The sequence below is a fragment of the Saimiri boliviensis genome, chromosome 6 (genome assembly GCF_048565385.1).
Source record: "Saimiri boliviensis isolate mSaiBol1 chromosome 6, mSaiBol1.pri, whole genome shotgun sequence".
NCBI classification, from domain to species: Eukaryota; Metazoa; Chordata; class Mammalia; order Primates; family Cebidae; genus Saimiri; species Saimiri boliviensis.
In genome coordinates, this window is record NC_133454.1 from 118,545,081 (window position 1) to 118,560,310 (window position 15,230).

At 45.9% G+C, this 15,230-nt stretch overlaps 1 protein-coding gene across 2 annotated transcripts in view; it reads left to right on the top strand.

The window, feature by feature from the left end:
- Positions 1-216: 216 nt before the first annotated feature.
- Positions 217-15,230, top strand: part of DTX4 (deltex E3 ubiquitin ligase 4) — a 44,473-nt gene continuing 29,459 nt past the window's right edge. Inside the window, exon 1 of one of the 2 annotated variants that reach the window (XM_074401519.1) lies at positions 217-273. Coding sequence is in view for 1 of the 2 variants with exons in the window: in XM_003920454.4 (XP_003920503.3) it covers positions 6,612-6,822 (211 nt within the window). In the remaining variant the exon portion in view is untranslated. Of the gene's footprint in view, positions 274-6,322; positions 6,823-15,230 lie in introns of those variants that run through there. The other variant, XM_003920454.4, reaches the window with a different exon arrangement.

The window sequence follows — 15,230 nt, forward strand, 5'->3', positions numbered from 1 at the left end:
TTCTTACCTCTTTAGCAACAGTAATAAGTATGCTCCTTCTTCTTAAGTGTTATGTTATACCATGCATTCAAGAGTTAGTGCAAAAGTTAATAAAAACAGCTTTTACAAAGCCTCCCTTAACTTTCTTCCACCTTATTCAGAGAAGCTTTTTTTTTAGACTCAAGCAGAACAACTAAGCCAAGACATGCTAAAAAAAGTTTGAAGAAGAACTATAAAATCAAGAGGAAGAAATTGTGGAAAGTAAAAAGTTCCTCTTCAAAGTATCTCTTCTTGGTAAGAATAAATAATAAATGTTAAAAAAAAAATAGTTTATTTTAAATACTAACTTCCTCCAAAGACTTCTTGGTTTTGTTTTGTTTTGTTTTCTAATAACTCTTTGTTAAGCTCTATCCTAAGTAGCTATTAGATATAAATGAAAAAGTACATACTATGTCCTTGTACCTTAACCAAGATGTTTGTCTAGACATGCTCAGGCATGTCCCAGCTTGCAGCCTATGCCCCTTCCTTATTTAGAAATATTATTAATTTTCTAAGTCCTTTTGCAAGCAACTTCCACTTTTCCTTTTGTTCCCCATTGCCTTTACCTATTTACGAAAGTTTTAAGCTGTTAGCCAATCAATTTTAGCTTAGACTGTGAAGTCCAACTCCAACCAGCAGAAATAAAACACAGCAGTAAAGACCCAATATGAAAAAGATAAATATTTCTGCCTTTCTTTGTTCATTGTGCTCTCATGGCAAGACTGCTGACAGGCAGCACCCTTTCTGCAGAAAGCAAAATTCCCTTGCTGAGAAAACTTTTTGTATAAATGCTAATTTTTCCTTGCAGCACCAAAGGGAAGACATCTTGTTTCTAACAATCTGGGAAGGAAAAAAAAAATAAAATTGACATACTGCTTAGAAAGACTGGCTGGGAGGTAGGGAAACAGAAAGGGAGAGGTGAGGGAGAAAACCAAATTGCCAATAAGAGCAAGAATGAAGCAGTGTTATCACGACAGCCCTTAAAGATATCAGAAATATAAAAAGTGCATATTATGAACAACTCCCCACATAAATTTGACAACTTGTATAAAATTGACCAAGTCCTTAAAAAACACAAATGACCACAACTCATCTGATATAACACAGATAATTTGAATAGTACTGTAACTATTAAGCAAATTGAATTTGTAATTTAAAATCTTCTGAAAAAGAAATCTCCAGGGCCAGATGCTTTTACTGGACAATTCTATCAAACCCTTAAAGAAGAATTAACACCAATTCTATACAGTCTGTTCCAGAAAACAGAAGAGGGTGGAAAACTTCCCGATTCATTTTATAAAGCTACTATTATTCCTACACCATCCTTCTCAAAATGAAAGAACGTATTAAAAGACAAACTTTAGACAAATTTAATTCAATGGAATTTCACAGAGCAAAGAACAATTCAAGAATCAGGCAGCTCCCCAGCACTAGAATCGATTTGGAGACACTCCAGCGCTGCCACTTAGCTGAAGATAATTTATGAACAGAGAAAGGAAAGCAGCTTAAAGAAAACAGAAGTGAGGTATAGAAACAGCTTCCTTGGCTGTAGTTCACAATAAGGGAGAGACTCAAATAGCTAGAAGGATGTTGAGTGTTCTCAACACAAAGAAATGATAAATGTTTGAGGTAGACGGATTATGCTAGTTACCCTGATCTGATCACTGTATATTATATGTATCAAAACATCCCTATGTACCCTATAAATATGTACAATTATGTGTTAAGTTTAAAATGCAATTTAAAAAAGTATTTTGAAAATTAAAAAGGTTAAAAAAAGAAGAAGAAAAAAGAAATAGCTGCCTTGGCTACAGCTGGACACTCGCCTTATTTGAATACCATTGGAACAGTTGGCCGCCTGAGAGTGGTTGAGGTTTTGCTTCTGTGATTGGCTGAGACTCAGATACCTGTTATAAAAGCAGGCTAGTCTGTTTCCACTGTCAGTTAGATTATAGTTCACTATGTATTGAAAAACATCTAGGCCAAACTTAAAGTATATAAGGAGGTAGCTTTAGGCTAGATTAATTTAACGATAGATTAATTTAACAAAAGAAAAAGAAAAATAAAACTATACACCAAGATTCTTTGTAAAGATAGACCACCCCCAATTTTTTAAAACTTTTTTAGACAGGATCTTCCCCTGTCACCCAGGCTGGAGTGCGGTGGCTCATCATAACTCACTGTAACTTTGAAATCTTGAGCTCAAGTTACCCTTTTCCCTTAACCTCTCAAATAAGTAGGACTACAGGTAGGCATCACCATGCCCAGGCCCCCAAAACCTTTAACAAAATATAGCAATATTTTAAAATAATTATACACTATGACTAAGTGGGGTTTATTTCAGGAATGCAAATCTCATTCAATATTTTGAAAATCAATCAATGGAATCTACCATATTAGCAGTCTAAAGAGAAAAAACTTATGATCCTATCATTGATAACAAAAAAGCATTTAATAAAACTCAATATCTGTTCATGTAAAAAAAAAGACTCTCAGAAAAATAGGAATAGAATAAAACTTCCTCAGTTTGATAAAGAGCATCTAAAATAAACTCCTATAGCTAATATCATAGTTAATGATGAAAGACTAGATGTTATCTTTGTAGGTGTGATAAACCATAAATGATTATGGATTATTAAAATAAAGATATTTTACAACTATAATTGATTCCTAATGTCAAGTCGTACACACACAAAAACATGAGGGGGCCAGGTGTGGTGGCTCACGTCTGTAGTCCCAGCACTTTGGGAGGCCGAGGCAGGCAGATCATGAGGTCAAGAGATTGAGACCATCCTGGCTAACAAGGTGAACTCTGTCTCTACTAAAAATACAAAAATTAGCTGGGCGCACTGGCATGCACCTGTGGTCCCAGCTACTCAGGAGGCTGAGGCGGAAGAATTGCTTGAACCCAGGAGGCGGAGGTTGCAGATTGTGCCACTACACCCCAGCCAGGCGACAGAGCAAGATTCTACCAAAAACAAACAAAAAAAACCATGAGGGGACTTCAAAAGTTTGTGAAAAATAAAATTAAAAGGCAAAATAAAAAATGTACACTTCATATCCTAACATAAGCACCATTAAGCTCAAGATACTTTTGTAGGTGATGATAAAGTCATTAAGTTCATTCCTAAAGAACTGAGTGTCCTGGGACCCTAACCATATCGATGCAGTCTTTCTTTAATATATAAAAACAGGTGCTCTTTAAAAATTTTTTAAGATCAGGAAACAAAAAGAAGTCAGAGGAGCCAAATCAGGACTGTACAGCAGACGCCTAAAGATTTTCCATCCAAATGCTCACAAGAGTGTCTTTGTTTCAAGAGAGGAATGAGCAGGGACATTACCTGGAGAAAGACTCTCTGGTGAAGCTTTCCCAGGTATTTTCTCCTAAAGCTATTGCGAATTTTCTCAAAATATTCTCATATTAAGCAGATGTTATTGTTCTCTGGTCCTCCAGAAAGTCCGTAAGTAAAATGCCTTGAGCATCTCCAAAAACCTGTTGCCATGGTTCTCTGCTTTTTTGCTTTGTCTGGACCACTTCCGTCTCTTGACAACCATTTATTTTGTTCTTCCTTGTCTTCAGGATTGTACTGGTAAGGCCTTGTTTCATCTCCTGTTACAATTCTTCAAAGAAATGTTTAATGATCCTGATCCCACTCATTTAAAATTTCTATTGAAAGGTCTGCTCTTGTCTGCAGCCACTGGGTGCAAGAGTTTTGGCTCCTATCAAGTAGTGGAAAGTTTGTTCAACTTTAGTTTCTTGGTTAAAATTGTGCCAGCTGAACCAGTTGAGATATCTACGGTGTTGGCTATTGTTTTGTGCTAATCCTTGATCCTCTTCAATTAGGGCATTGTCTTACTCATCTTACTGTCTCAAACTAGATTCTGTCCAGACAGGCTATAACAAGTTGGTAAGAGTTTATGTGGGTTCAAAACAAGATCTGAACTACACGCCTAGCTTTTTTCATAACATGCATTTTCCACAAACTTTTTTAAGACTGCTTTTGTGTGTGTATATGTGTGTGTGTGTATTTCACTTCTTGCAAATGAATCAGACTACATATAAACCTCCTTACATGTCATAAGATATTTTTATTCTTCTGTAATACTCTGTTGTGTTTAACATGGAAGATACAAGAAGACCAGATACAAAATTAGGCTGGTTATAGGCAGGTGGGAGTCAGTTACCTTCTGTCTTTTATTGATTCATCTTTCAAACAGCTCATCTAACATTTGCTAATAGTTTTCTTATCTAGTTTAGATTTTTTTCACCTGGGAATTTCTGGCTTAGCTGGTCAGGTGCTATATTTTCCCTGTACTTCCAATATCCCCTTAAAGCATTGCTCTTCACTTTTTGATTCATACCTACCCTGACTATAAGAAAGTTTCCTGAGTTTTGATACTCCCCACTCTTATGACTAGAAGTAAAAGTAGCCCAATAAAATTTTATATTACCTTTTCTTCAATTTGACTTTTGTTTCTCTTTCAGAATATTCTACCCTCATTTTCTCCCTTCCCTTTTTTCACCCGGAGACACTTTTACATGCCTGTTATTGTGCCACCTCTATGTCACATAGGACATGTTATGGAACAGGCATTTTCTTTTGAGTCAGCCCAACTGAATTTTGAATACTGGTTTCCTCTCTAACTAGATATGTAATCTAGGGCAAATAGTTTAAATTCCTTAAGTCCTGTCATTTGTAAAATGGTAATAATAATGGCCTGTGATGGACTTAATTGAGGTATCCTTAACTCGATTTCTTTTTGTTCTTCTAATTCCGAAACTCAGCATTTTAATGAGTGGTGTTGTTTGTGTTGATTAGGAGCAGTCCCCAATTAAGGGAGAGGTTGACTAGGCATTTCAGAGGTCAAGCTGTGCAAGGAGACCTGAAAGAACAAACCTCAGAGGTCCCTTGAGCCTGGTGCTTTTAGAGGCCTGAAGAAAAAGAGATCTTACAATTTTGCTTTGTATTTACAACTCTGCTGGGAGAAGGATAAAGGTAGAGGGATGGAAAATTCTAACAATGGGAGAAAGAACAGCTGTAAGGAGGGGTAGGGGGAAGTAAGTTCTAAAACATAAAAAGGTCATATGATATTTATGAAAAAATTGATTATTTCAAAAAGATTCTCAATCTCATTCTCTAACACATAATCTGTTTTTACTTTCCCACATCCTATGTCTTGGATCTTGACAGACTCAGTTCGTTGTTTTATGTGGTTTGCAATCTCAACAAAACAAAATTTGTGTTCTTTGACAAGATTAATGTATAATACTGACTTCAGTATTCCCTTTTAGTCAGAACCGACCTATTTAATTTTATTTTCCATATTAACTATTTACGATCAAAATAAAGTCCAGCTTCTGTTTGTCCTGGTGTTTCATAATTTTAGTCAAAGAAACGATCCAGACTAAATTAATTTAGCATGTGTCTTCTTGACTCTAGTACATTGAATCTGGCCAGAAAAACCACATTTGCTCTATACATAGGTAATACAAATCCATCATTAGCCAAATTCTTGCATCCCTTTGGACTGGATCTCATTATCAGAGACTGGGGTGGCCATTGGCCGGCACACGTTGCTTTAGGCCAGCAGGGGGCAGGTTAGCTCCAGGGCACCCGCCTGGGCAGGAGAGGGGCGTGGCTTCTGTTTCCTTGACGGACAGCTGAGGAGGATTGGGGCGAGGATGAGGTAATAGAAGCCCGGGCAAGGAAGACGTGGGGTGTGCGCGCGTGTGTGTGCGACTGTGAGTGTGCTAGTGCGTGCGCAAGGCCCGAGACAATGCGTGTCTCCAGCTCGCGCTGCGGGCACTGGTCATGCTGCATTAAGAAAAAAAAAAAGATAGAGAATGACATTTTGGGGAAGGAGGCTGCACAGTTGCAGCTGGGCGAAGTGGCAGTCCCAGGGCCGTGTCATGGCGGGTCGCTCCTCCGCATCAAGCAACCAGGGAAACCCACGCGGGCACGAGTTTGCCTTCGCGCCCCGCTTGGGAGGGGGAGGTTCATTCTGGAAGGGACTGAGCAGAGCCGCAGGGAGGGGGAGCTCTCCCAGCGGCGGCGACTGCAATTCGTGCGGCGAAGGGGTGGGGAGGGAGGGAGAGAGGGGAGGGGACCAGAGCGTGCCATTCGGAGCGCGGCCGTGCGGCGAGATCCCACCCCGGCGTCTGCAGAGCCCGAGGCGCAACTGGTGCTAGGGCTGGGTCCTCGCCTCGCCGTCAGCCCCAGCTCGCGGCCGCCGGGGCTCGGGCCGCGCGCCCGCCGGGTGGCTTTTGCAAGGCGGGGGCCTGTTTGCAGAGAGCCGGGCATTTGCATGAAGCGACTCGACCCCACGGAGCAGCGGCAGCAGCGGCGGACCCCGGCGGCGGCGGCGGCGGCGGCGGCGCGCGGTCCGAGCCAGGCGGCCCCGGTGTCCCGGCCCCGGTGGATGCACGGCTGGGGAGGAGCCCATGGGCCGGAGCTGAGGCTGCCGGGGGCGGCGGGGCGCGGGGCAGGGGGCGCGGTCGAGGCCCGGAGGCGGCGGCGCAGGAGGAAGCGGAGGAGGTCTGGCGCTCGGGGCCCGGGAGGCGGGCCGCGCAGCGCCGCAGCCCCGGGCTCGCCATGCTCCTGGCCTCGGCCGTGGTGGTCTGGGAATGGCTGAACGAGCACGGCCGCTGGCGTCCCTACAGCCCCGCCGTGAGCCACCACATCGAGGCGGTGGTCCGCGCTGGCCCCCGCGCGGGGGGCAGCGTGGTGCTGGGCCAGGTGGACAGCCGTCTCGCGCCCTACATCATCGACCTGCAGTCCATGAACCAGTTCCGCCAAGACACGGGTGAGCCGGCCGCCCCGTCCCCGCCCCGCCCGCTCCCACCACCTCCCCAACCTGCCAAGGTACCTCCCGCCCTGAGAACCCACCTTGGCCACCTAGTCGGCGCCTCCGTGCAGAAGTGTCGCCGAGAGGTGGTGGTGAGAGGCGCGTCTGTCACTCCCCTGGATCCTCGCAGGATCCTCCCTCCCCCCAAACGTCTGCAAGTAGTATCAGTGTTCCACCTTCAACCTACTCGCTAAGAATCCACTCCCCAACCTCTTTCGCGCCCCTACTTTTCGGCACTTGGTGGCCCTTAGTCTTCCCGTGTAGAAATTCTAGGGCCGCCCCCAGCCTACAGGCAATCCCAGCCCCTCGAAAAGGCTTCCTGCCCTCATCCCCGGGCTGCCAGCACCGTGGCTGACCTGACCCAGGCACGCTGGGGCTTGCCACATGTCCCCTCACCCCTGATCTCACTACCTCAGGGTCTCCGGTGTGGGATTCCTCCCAAGAGCTGGGTCCTCGGTGTGGGAACTGGGGGAGGAAGAAGGGATTCCCCGGAGGCTGTCGCTACAGTTGGGTAAGGGAAGCGCCGGGCTCCCTGGAAGGAGAGACTGGAGCTGGGGGACCCTGGACGCCGTGGCTTTGGCGAATGCCTCTGCTACACGCTCCAAGCGCGGAAGCAACAGGCCGGAGCAGATTGAGAGACTAGAGGGAGGCTTGGGGCTTCGGAATGCCCGTCAGGGAAGCTGCTCCCTTTGTCTGCTGAGGAGGAGGAGGCAGATTCCTAAGAAGAAGCTGTCCCCAAGGCTTCCTCTTGAAACCATAGCCAGTAAGGAACCCTTGGCCTCTCGGAGCGCCAAGCTCCCGTCTTTTCCTGAGAATCAAGTTGCCACTGTAGCCAGCACAACCCCGCTTCCCAGCTGACCTGCCTTTCCAGGTCAGAGCCGGGAAGGGAGCCTGCAGGATGGGGCCATAGGGGGCGGGGGTGGGGGCTGCCGTAGGGAGTAGGACGGCGGAACTGCCCCTCTTTGCTCGGTCCTTGCTTAACTGATGAATGGGAAGAGTTTCTGTCTCCTTCAGTGACAGGTGGGAAGGGGGCCATTGTTTCTGGAATTCTGGCTGGGCTTTCCCTAGAGTGTAACCGAGGAGCCTGGAGAGGCCGGTGTGCTGGGGAGGAAGTAGAGAAGATGACTGGGAGAGGCCCTCCCCAGCAAACAGCTGTTTGAGCAGGGTTTCTCCGCTTCCTTGGAAAGCCCCCACATCCTGTGTGCTAATTAGGATTGTCATGGGAAAGGGGTATCTTTCCACCCTCATGTCCCCATCTTTAGTCATAATTCCCATCAACCCCTTTGCCAAGGACTCTGCAGACACTGGCTAATTGAGGAGAGCTTTCTGGGGACAGGATTTCTGGAAGTGTTTGAATTTGCAGGGACTTAAACCGTATAGGGAAGGGAAAGAGGTGGAGCTGGGAGAGACTGGGAGGAGGAGAGAATAGAGAGGAATGTGAGGAGATTGAGAAAGAGGATTAAGTGTGGCTGAGGGGGAGGGAGAGAATGTCATTGTGCAACTTGAGTAGAGGTTGTGGAGGTGAGGGTGGAGGCAGCAGGTTAGCAGAGGGATATGTGTTGTGGGGAGCTGAGCCATGGAGGTGGGACCAGAGAGAGAGACCAGCAGTTAAAGCATCTGCCAGGGGATTCCAGTCCTGCTCAAAAAAAAAAAAAAAAAAAAAAAAAGTAGGTGTTAGCTTTTCTATGTCAGACTAAATCTCTTCAGCATTTGGAGAACCACCCTTGTGGTAGAAAAGTCTCAGCCCCTTTCCCATATTTGGGAAGAGCAAAGGTGGAATCTGTGTTTGGGGGTACTTAGGATGGGCAAGGTATCTACAAAGATTCATGACCCTTTCTACCAAAGTGAAGTTATAGAGAAAACTGGGCAGAAGAAAAGAAGCCACGTGTCCCAGGTCTCCTCACTCTCACCTGAGGACAGGTTGAATACCTCCTGATGGTGAGCAATTTAGTGAGAGGATGGCACTCCCTGGACTTCAAACCGCAGAGAACTTGCCCTGGATCATTTTAAAGGCTGCCTGAGGGTGTGTTTTACATCAGACTGCTTTGGTTTCATCCACTCATTGCTACAGTCCGTCAGTCGGTCAGCCATCCTGAGTACCTCTGTCCTGTGCGCCAGGCCCTGTGCTGGGTGCTGCAGGCACTGGGCTGCATTCCCAGAAAAGCTGGGTCTGTCCAGGCGCTTGTCAAAGTAGAATAGAAGAATCTCTGGGTTTCTGAGCTCTGAGCCCCCTCCTCTCCCTTCTCCACCAACGCACACATAGTTTCTCTCAGTCTCATTGATGAGGCCGTGACAGGGTAGGAACTTTCAACCAGTGGCTCCCAGGCAACCTCAGCCAAGCCCTTGCAATGTTTAATTAAATTACCCACCATCCTTAAGCCATAATTCAAAGCTGGGAACCAGAAACATCCCCATAAACAAAAGAGAGCTGGAAGTCCCCTGCCCAGAGGCGATTCCTCTCCTTTTTTGTTGCCTCCTCTCTATGGGGACATTTCCTGACATGAGAGCTTTGTCTTTTTAGAAGTTGCTTGCTGGCTGCTTAGAGTCCTCAGTCTCTCCACTGGCCTGGGCTCCTGACCTCATCCAGCCTGTCTCCAGGGAGATGGCTGGGAGGTTGCAGACACCCATCTGCCCGCCTCTGTTTGCCCTGGGTCCTTCTCCTTCCCCAGACTGCCTAGGGTTCTGAGCTTATTTACATTCTGTGCCAGTCTATTCTAGGCACTTTGGGCTAGAGAAATTGGAAGAAGGGAAGAGGTGGGGTGAGATAGATGGGACTTGCTCTCGGCCACTTCCAAAAGCCTTGATGGGGTCCTCTCCACCTGCCATCATTTACCCTGACTGGGTTGCCCTTTTTCTGTTATAAGGCAGTGACTGAAGAGCTTTACTGCAGCATCACTTTCCCCTGTACCTTTCAACACTGCCTGACCCTACCATCTCCAGGGCTTCCGTAGCAGGATGGGGAAGATCCAGGCTGAGAGTGGGGAGAAACAACTGTGGCTCTCACTCCAGGCTCACTGCTTACTCCATGACCTTGAGCAAGTCCCTAAATGGTCAGGCCTCATTTTTTTTTTTTTTCTGTAGAATGAAGAGCAGCCTTAAGATTTCTCCTTTCCCTCTTATTCTTTCCTCCTGTCAAGCAGATCAACAGGTGAATGGGCTGGCCCCCGTGCCAGTGATGATACCGATAAGCACAGGGTGAGGGAGAGTTCTTTCCAGCTCAGATTTTTCTGTGCAAGTTTTGCCTTCTTTATGTCTTAAAAGTGGTGAGAAGCGTCAGAGGGAGAGAAAGAGAGTGAGTTGAATTAAATGATGTGACAGGCCAGGCGCAGTGACTCACGCCTGTAATCCCAGCACTTTGGGAGGCTGAGGCAGGTGGGTCATGAGATCAGGAGATTGAGGTCAACTGAGCAACATAACAGAACCCCATCTCTACTAAAAATACAAAAATTAGCCAGGTGTAGTGGTGTGCGCCTGTAGTCCCAGCTACTTGGGAGGCTGAGACAGGAGAATCACTTGAACCGAGAGGCAGAGGTTGCAGTGAGCCGAGATCATGCCACTGCACTCCAGCCTGGGCTATAGAGCGACACTCTGTCTCAAAAAATAAATAAATAAATACAAATAAATGATTTGACAGAAGCTGAGTGTTAGCCCCCTGCAACACCCTCTACCCTATGTTGGCAAAGGAGTGGAAGAGGCAGGCATCACAGTGACCGCGTGATACTTACCATGCACAGGATGCGCCATGCTTCTGCATCACACCAAGCACATTGCACACACTATCTTGTTTAATCCTCACAACAGTCTTATGAAGAACCTATTATTATCCCCATTTTGTAAGGCAACAAGTTGAAAGAGATTAAGTTGCTCAAGGGTTTACAGCTGTCGATGGCAGGGCTGAGATTCTGAATTAGGTGGCCTATGTCCTATTTCTTCATTCAGTGAATACTGATGGAGCAACCATTGAGTGCAGGCACTGTTCCAGACATGTGGGATATAGCAATAATAGAGCATCCAAATGTTTCTTTGTCCTCGTGAAATATTCTGGTGGGCGTGGGGGATGCTGGTAAGAGTGGCCTGGGATATCTTGGACACAGTACATGCTCTAACAGCAGTGAGTCACTTACATAGATGTATGTAACATGCCCTAGAGACCTCTGTACATGCCTGGAAGGCATTGCCTTCCACTTCCCAGAAGCTGAAAGATTTTGGGTGCTTTGTGAGGCAGGTGGAAAATCTGGAAAAAACTGATTTTCTTTCTCCTTCTTCATCCTTAAATTATGAATATCCTCAGTCCCTATCCTACTGGAGTTCATTTCCTCGGGTTACTTCACAGATTATCTGGTTTATAATCCTGATTCTAGTCAAGCTGAGATGTAGCACATCCAAAATGGAGTGGTCTTTAAAAATAATCAGAGAATAAAATCCCACCGTGTTGTCTCAGCACTTTGGTTCTGAGATCTGTATTTTCTCTCTGACTGTCCTCTAGGGTTGGACTCAACAACATCCCCTCTAAAACTAGCTCTGCCTCTTGACATCCCTCTGACCCATTTTACCATGTTCCCAGGGTCTAAACCCAGGATTCTTTGACTCATTCTGTCATTTTGAGTCTTACTTGGGCACCTAATATGTACAGGCATATAGATCCTGCAGCCCAACCGCTGAAATTTGAGTGTTCCTGTGCACCACTCAAGGTGGTCATTCACATGCAGATTCCCGTGCCCAGGCCCTGGAAATGCTGGCCCATAGGTCTCAAGGGCATTGATGACTCAATTCATACCCCAGGAGATTCTCAAGGAGGCAATCCTCAAACCTCACTTGGAAATCATTCAGCTCCTCATGGTCAAGTCTTAGCCATGGTTTTCTCTGTAGGGTCTCTCCAGTTTGTCACCTTCTTTTCATTTTCCCTGTCAACACCTTTCCACTCACCTGGAACTAAGGGACAGAGTAGCTCTGGTCTTGTCTCTTTTCTTAACGAACTTTACTAGCTCTTCATTGATTACAAATTAAATCTATCATGGCCTGGCATTTCAGAACTTCCAGGCCCTCCCTGGCTCTAACATACCTTTCCAGGATTGTCTTCTCCTATGCCTTATATTTCCCTCCAATCTGCTAAACAGAGGTCACTTCTGTCCTCACACATTCCTTTAGAGTTCTCTGACACCCTTCACCCCCCAACTAGTCTTAAGGTCCTTTCTTATAAAACGCTGTCCTTTGCCATTTCTACCTGTCAAAATTCTCTTTATTATTCGAGTCCATGCCGTTTGTTATTCATTTCTTAAAATGTTCTCCACACCTTGAAATGCTTTGCAAACAAACCATCGTTACTTCATTTATTCAATCAATATTTTTCAGTGCCTAGCACATGCTGGTATGGAGAATACAGCAGTGAGCACACACCTTAATGCCCACTCTCATGGGATCAGGAGTCTACTGAAAGGGACAGATATTCATCAAATTAGCCACACAAATACATATGTAACTGCACATTGAGATGAGTGCTATTAAAAATTTTTTTTAAGGACCAAGAATTTAACCTGGCCAGGTCTGCCTAGGCAGGGTTCCTTGAAGAAATGAGCCCTTCCTCTAGGAAGAGCTGTGAAAAAGATGTCAGAGAGTTTTAGGGAGGAAGCAGCATTGTGAAGAGGTCCAGAATCAGAGAAGCCTGGCAATGGGCAGAGATTGAATGCCAGTGTAGCTGAAATGTGGGCAGAATTAGGCTTTGAGGGGGCCACGTATGTTGGTGGGTCAGGGGCGTTTAGATTTCAACCTAAGGGGAAGTCATGGAAGGGATTTATGCAGGGGGAGACGTGGTCAATTTTCCTGCCAACATGCATTTTGTTGGCATCCTCTTTGTAATGTATTCTGCCTCATAAAGAGTCATTTGCACACTTGTCTTCTAACCCTGTTTTAGACTAAAAGCTACTTGAGGAATGCTTGAATCTGCATTCCACATAGCAGTTAATGGGTTCTCAGTGATACATGATAAATGATTAAATATTAAAGTAGCCAGAAATCTTCAGTCACAGCACAGTTGCTGGAGCCCTTGCAACTTCCAGGCATTGGGCACTAAGAATGCAAAGAGCTCCACAGCAGCATGTCTGCCCCCACTTAATGCAGGATGGTATAAAAAGTGTTGCTGAAACATCAGTGCACATCAGCGTAGTCAAGCCACACACCTCAGGCTTCCTGAGGGTGGGGCCTTGGCTGCGAGAACGTTTTAAGAAATGGATGGAAAATGGAGTAAGACCTGAGAAGTTCAACAGGTAAAAATGACAAAGAAGGCCATTTCAGTAGAAGGGATGTAGCGAATTGTGGGGGAGGGAGCCAGGGAACTCTGAGGGAATGTGTGAGGATAAAGGGGACCTCCGTTTGGCAGGAATAGAAGAAAACACAGAGACTGAGGAAGATACACCTGGAAAGTTATATTATAGACCTATAGTATAGTTTCCAGAAGTTCTGGGACCACTCTCAGGCATCTCCAGGACTGATAACACTATTGTGTAATATATATATATATATCTCCCTCTCAGATGCACCTAAATATATATATATATATATATATATATATATATATATATACACACACACATATATACTTATACATATATATTTTAGACACATCTGTGAGGGAGTTAAGTGCACTGTCCCTGCCACCCTGGAGAGAATATAAAATAGTGCCATTTAAACTCTCTATACTTAATTTCCTCATTTGTGAAAGATATTTCTAGGATTGCTATGAAATTACACGGGACATGTGAGGTGCTTTGTAAGTAATAAATATTGTACAAATACCAGTTATGAGAGCAGGAGAAGGCAGCCAAATGCTTGGGAAGATAGGGGCAGGTCCCCAGGGAAACCCCACCTTCAAGCCCATACCAGCCTGAAGGCTTGAAGACTGGACTGCTGGTCTGGGATGAAACCCACAACCCAGAGTGAGAACTTCTGTTCCTGTTTCCCCACCCTTTCCCAATTGATTCTTTCTGAATAATGCCTTTTAACCACTCAAATGTTGCCTTTTCCAGTACAACCTACAGCCTGCCCCTCCCCTATTCTGAGGCTAGGAAGGCCCCGGACTCAGCCACATTGCAGAGACTTTCCCAACTTTGTATAGGGGGACCACCTCTGGGTCCCCTCTCTGCTGAAAGCTGTTCCATCACTCAGTAAAACTCCCCACCTGGCTCGTTCTTTGATTGTTAATGTATCCTCATTCTTCTTGGGTATGGGACAAGAACTTAGGAACTGGTGTGCAGCCACACTTGGCCCAGGTGGGCCGAGTGGGCGGGCCGTCTCCTGCAGCAGGTAGTTTGGTTGAGTGAGGCCCAGGCAGGGTGTCGCTGGCCAAAGGTCCCTGGCTTGCAAAGTGACTGAGAAGAAAATCTTGTGTCAGTTATATAGAAACTTTCTCTCTCTCTCTCTTTTCTTAACACCCCTTAGCATCCTACATACACACACCCCAACACACACACACATCCCCTGAACTAAACCTTTCCATGGCTTCTCGATCCTTCTTAGACATATAATAGAAAATAAATTACAATAATAATCACCAATTTTCATTGAGCTCTTGCCATGGTGACAGGTGCTATTTTTGAGTTTTATGTTCATTTAATCCTCAAATCCACCCTCTGAAGTCTCTACCCAGGACCCAAACAGAGGAGGAAACTGAGGCTTGCTCGCACAGCTGAAAAGCACAGAACCACCTCTGTTGGCCCCAAAGCCCACATTCTTTGTTCCCCAGCAAGCTGGGCACTTAGGAAGGAAATGGAGGCCAACCAGGGAACTATCGCCTCCCCTTCTCCTGCCCCCCCCCATTCTGATACCTCCATGTCCCCCAGCAGAGGCCCTGATGATGAATAGGGGATTGTTCTGCTTCTCCGTTGTGCCTCTGAATGTTGATGTTTTGGGTCATTAAGGGGCTTGGAGATGGGGTGGGGGGCGGGTTATGACCCTGGCAAAGGCCTGAATAGCCATTGTTTCTTTTCTTCCCCCCTTGAATGGGATTCTGTCCCCAGCCTTGGTGTCCCCCTCTGGGTTGGAGGAGGGGTGGGTCAGAGGCCGGTGAAGGGAGTCTTTTCTCACCACTTTGATGGATAGAGCTTAAGCTGACAGATGCAGAGATTCCAGCATTCCAGGGGCCCTCCCCAGCCTCCCCACCCTGCCCTGAGCCAGGCATCTGTAGCCTTGATGTTGATACCATGAAATGAGCCCTGGTTGAGGATGGATCCGGATTCAGGTTTTGAGAAAAGGAGAAAGAGGCAACAGTTAGAGGCTCAGTTCCCTTGCAGTCCTACCAGTTCATATCTGTTGTACCATTACCCTGTAATAACCATGACCTCTTCCCGGCCCCAAAGTGAGACTGTCAAAAC